Here is a 4,715-nt window from a genome sequence, read left to right on the forward strand (position 1 = left end):
GACTAAGTCCAGGCATGTTAATTGTGCCCTGTTGAAGGCTGTGGTCAGGCTAGACCCTTCTGGTGGTCCTGCTACCTCTCTGTCACTCCCCTTAGATTACTCTGAATCGGAGGAGAAGTACTTTGGTGACTGCGATCTGCTGGTTCTCAGACAGCAGCCTCCTTTGGTAGTACAAACTCAAACCAACCCAGTGTCCCCTGTTTTGGACCTTGTTGGGGCTCCCAGCACTGCGCACACGGTTTCACCAACTTCCTATTCTGACACCAGTGAAGTTGTGGTCCGTCGGACAGCCCAGACAACAGCAGGCCACCATTCCAATATCAATCGCCTCCCGAGGGCCGTGGGGGAACGGTGGGTGGTGTAGGAAACCTTCCAGACCCTCTGTCTAATTCTGTGTCGTCCCTCTTTAGACCTTTGGAAGTAGTTGATGCCAAACCTGTTGTGTTGCTCCATAGTCGGGGTCGACGATCCAAAAGTTGGGGTAGATTGTAGCAGGTTGAGTGGTCGCAATGGTTTCAATCACACTGATTGTAGCAGGTTGATTGGTCGCAGTGGTTTCAATCACACTCGTACTCTCTCTGGACCAATCAGGACTTAGCTGCATGCTATATAGGCAGGGGTTCCCTATTGACACTCCTTACTCTTTGTGGCCGGAGGCACATTTCGACTCTTGACTCTTTCGAGGTCGCGGTGCAGTCACGGTAATTCGACAGGTAATGCAATGGGCTAATTTGATTCATCTATAGGCCTTGTTTACGTTAGGATGGGCATTACAGTGTGCAGTGTCTTTTGCAGTGTTTCCCTGTTATAAACCCGATCATTCCTGTGACGGAACCGGGTTGAGTTTTGCTGCTGGCTCGGCGTAGCTGTACTATCGTCACTATTGGTGTGAGGCTCCTTGATGGGTACGTATGTATACTAGTTGGCATTACGTGTATATTTTAATCACAAACCATTACTGAATTTGGTTTGTGTACATCAGGGTTGTAAACTGCTTCGCATGTGCTGGTATCTGCACCAGCCCCTCCTTTCCCAGTCACGCTGCTGTTTTGTCTCAACTATTTTAACTGTAGACTGTTTAACCAGTTATAGCTACAGGAGCTCACTCCAAGCTCTGAACGCCGCTACGTGCCTTCCAGCACCAGGACCTGTTGCCCAATTGGGTGTCTGGCAGGGCTGTATTTGAGTGATTTGTGACACAGATCTTTTGGACTGACCGTGCTCCTTAATGTGTGTGGAGATTGGGGTCTATGTTTATGGGTTTTTGTTAAATTTATGATTAAGTGATTCTTTTGGTTAATTTATATATCTTAAGTTTTGATAAAGACTTTCATTTTTGCTGAAACTTTGATTTGTTAAACGTTGGTTCCTTTTGTTAGGCTCTAGGCAGCTATTAAGTCCCCTTTGCTGCCTAGAATTGCCTTAGACTGAAGTGGCTTTTTTCATTTACTTTTGGTTTATTGATTTATTTCCCTCCCCAATAATTGAGTGTTCTCTCTCCCACAGTGCTGAGTGCCGAAATTGCTGGTGTCGGTGTCCTCGGTGGTGGTGTCTATTCTTGTGTGCTGTGTTTTCCCTTATTTGCTTATTTTGGGTTTTATCACAGTGTGTGTGAGTGTTCACGTGATTGGGGAATCCTCCCCTGAGATCCCACACCCCTTGACCCTACCTCTCCACTGGTAAGGCCTCAGCACTCATTTCCCCTATTTTAGGGTGTATGGTATTTTATACTTGTATTTTAGTAATTGTATGAATAAAATTGTCTTTTAACGGAACTACATCTCTGGCTTCATGCATAATTCAAACCTGTGTGCTTCTTTGTATTTTGGTGGTTTAACTATTGAGTTAGTCTAATCCTATTCTCGGGGTGAAATTCCCCGGGTGGCGTTGCCGGTAAAAGAGAAGTCCTACTCGCCACATAAGGAAAAATGGAATTCAGGATATAAATTTTAAGGTTTTAATAAATTGGGCAAGTGAAATAAATAGTAAAATATTATTTGATTTTATAAGAGAGACAGGGTTGTTATATAGAATTTAGAACTCTGTTCCACACTCCGGAACAGAAGGTGGCGGTAATGCACCTATTTTACGTTGGTGCCAGCCGCCGTTAAAAACCAAGAAGAAGAAGGAACCAAAGTCACACAAGCCGTGTTTCCACGCGAGCCAACCTTTTACATCGGACTTCTGAGGGCAATGCTTGGGGCACTGTCATATGCAAGCAAAACACAGAGCTGTGGCGATCAAACATGTGGATCGCAAAACGCCTCCTGACCTCCATCTTCCTCAAAGGTAATAAAAAATATTAATTTGTTGTTAAGATTTAAGGTATGAAATTCCATTAGACTAGCCCTTGCTGTGTCAATATTAAGGAATCTTGAAACATCACAGATCTTGTTCAATGCTGGATTATTAGTTGCACTAAATTAATTCTACGTTTTTTAAGCAAATCTGTGTATTTATTTATTTTTTGTTTATTAGAGCTTGTTTGTTGAATAATGTTTCTTAGCTGGGACTTAAAAGTCTAATATCTAACTGAGCTGAATAATGACACTTGTATTCTGTGGAGCTGCTTTATAGCTGAAATTTGATTGATTGTGGTTTGACTTATGTGCATGCATGTATGTTTGATTTATTTTCTGACTAAATCATCATTACAGGACATTACAGTCTGTTCTGTCGCCCCCCGAGTTCCTTGCCTAAATATGAGCTCAGATTTTTGCACTGCACCTGCTGCAGAAGGAACAGAACCATGATCTGTGGACTTGACTCCTTGAATGCACCTGTTTCCTCTGAATTATGCCAAGAAAAGGACAAACCCTTGGACTTGTGTTATACCGCAGAGCAGCGTGCTGTCATCCTCCAGTGCCTCAATACAGCCACAGAGTCAGAACTGGAAAAGGTCAAATTGCTACGAGGACGGAAAGCTGTTAACATTGTCAAACACAGAACCACACATGGACCATTCAACAGTCTGGAGAGTGTCATGAATGTACCCTTACTGAAACACAAGAGTGCTGTCATAGTCTTTAACTCTATCCTTAACCCAGCAGACAAGAAAGAGAGGAAAAAGGGAAAAGTCCATCTGGCTAAATTTATAAGACCTGAAGTTGACCGAGCTCTGTTGGAGGTGAGGCAAATCTGTTTAAACCACTACATTTAATAGCTTTTGTGAGCGAGTTGTTGTTCTGTGCTTTGTTTTATTTTAGTTTTTTTTTTTGCAGGATGCAAGCTCTATAGTGTCCATTGTTTGTGGTACTAATAAAATTGCATGGACACACATGGATCGTGCAAGGACTGTCTTAGACTGGCAGCAAGCAGAGTGCAAGAGTTTTATGAAAGGAATGTACATGGCATCCGATTATTTGGAAGATGTGAGTTAATAAATTAAGTATTTTATATTCACATTACCATATTTGCATTTTCTTTTAAGAAAGCAAACCAGCAACCCTTATAGTTTGAAGAACTTAGAGAAATGTAACAGAAGTAGTGAGAGATCTTTTCTTTTAGTACTGTGACAGATCTCAGTCAAGGTTCTTATTGAAAAGAAAAAGATGTAGGGGCAGTTCTGTGCATTGGTTGTTGAATGGATGGAGGCAGATTTGAATGCAAGCTTGCAGTCGATAGCAAAAAGGGGCAAATCAAATCATAAAATGATTTAGGCAAGTTTCATCGAATATCCAATTATGACATTTTGATTAAAAATGATTAGGTCAAAACTGTATAAAAATGAAACGCATACATAGATGAATTGTTCACAATAAGATCTGTATGCATTTCCTTATTCATCTGAACACTAGAAGATATTTTGAAAACCTTCTGTATAGACTAGAGCATCTTATTTGATACTGAATTTGCACTGGAATAACAAGTGATGATACTTAAGATGTATATTCTTTGTCAACCCTAGATCTCCATGGTTATTTCAAGCTTTCCTCCTGCTGACTTTTTTCTGGTGGAAAAGCCAGGCGTCTCTCCCCAGAATACTTCTCTTTATCCAGTCTTGGTCCATCTCCGAACAGTAGAGGCCATGCTATTTGCTTTACTCACTCCAGTGAGGGAACCAGGAAGCCCCCCAAAAGTCCTTAACATGATGCGCACAGCTGTTGGCCGCCATTTCAACTTAATCGTGGGAGATTGTCGGACAAGTGGAGCGGAAACAGTGAGGAAGATGATGACGGAGTCTGTGATAAAACAAGATCCACGTGTTCTTTTTCCTCATGATTTAGTGTTAAAGCACAGAAACTCCTTTCAGATGAGTAGTAGGAACAGAGGGGAAGAGCTATGTGATGCTCTCCTGCAAGCGGTTGCGTTTTTCGAACTCCTGCGGGAGTGAATCGCTACTGGTTGGCTTTTTCTCATTTGTTGGGCATTGGAGCTCCTTCTCCCTTTCACTGAGTAAAGTTTTGTTCAATGCTTTCTCTGAAACAAAGACTATATATATATATATATAAATTAATTTGTTGCTTGTACCTGACACAGGATTTTATTTTTCTATATCTCTGTGTTAAACTAGAACCTAGTCAGTGTTGAGGAGAAACTTTAAAAATGCAAAGGTTAAATAAAATCTACAGTAACACTGTATTATAGCAATGTTAAAGCGGGATGGTTAACCCCAAAATGAAAATTCTGTCGTCATTTACTCACCCTCAAATTGTTTCTGTATGAGCTTCGTTCTTTGTTAAAAATAATCTTGAAGAATGTAAGCAAATAGTTGC

The 4,715-nt window shown here is 41.3% G+C and overlaps 1 protein-coding gene across 1 annotated transcript; it reads left to right on the forward strand.

The window, feature by feature from the left end:
- The first annotated feature begins 2,113 nt into the window (after nt 1-2,113).
- On the forward strand, nt 2,114-4,474 carry LOC132160561 (transcription elongation factor, mitochondrial-like). The gene is made up of 4 exons (XM_059570217.1): nt 2,114-2,289; nt 2,658-3,127; nt 3,222-3,371; nt 3,908-4,474. Exons 1-4 carry the CDS (start codon nt 2,247-2,249, stop codon nt 4,331-4,333), a joined length of 1,089 nt encoding a protein of 362 aa, XP_059426200.1. The 5' UTR covers nt 2,114-2,246; the 3' UTR covers nt 4,334-4,474.
- The last annotated feature ends 241 nt before the right edge of the window (nt 4,475-4,715 follow it).

This window comes from Carassius carassius, chromosome 17, assembly GCF_963082965.1.
Source record: "Carassius carassius chromosome 17, fCarCar2.1, whole genome shotgun sequence".
NCBI lineage: Eukaryota > Metazoa > Chordata > Actinopteri > Cypriniformes > Cyprinidae > Carassius > Carassius carassius.

Excerpts from the sequence above, each read along its gene's own strand:
- LOC132160561 (XM_059570217.1), top strand. The coding sequence starts at position 2,247 with ATGTGGATCGCAAAACGCCTCCTGACCTCCATCTTCCTCAAAG. Across the intron at positions 3,128-3,221 it reads TTGACCGAGCTCTGTTGGAG|GATGCAAGCTCTATAGTGTC; the intron begins GTGAGGCAAATC and ends TTTTTTTTGCAG. Across the intron at positions 3,372-3,907 it reads CATCCGATTATTTGGAAGAT|ATCTCCATGGTTATTTCAAG; the intron begins GTGAGTTAATAA and ends TGTCAACCCTAG.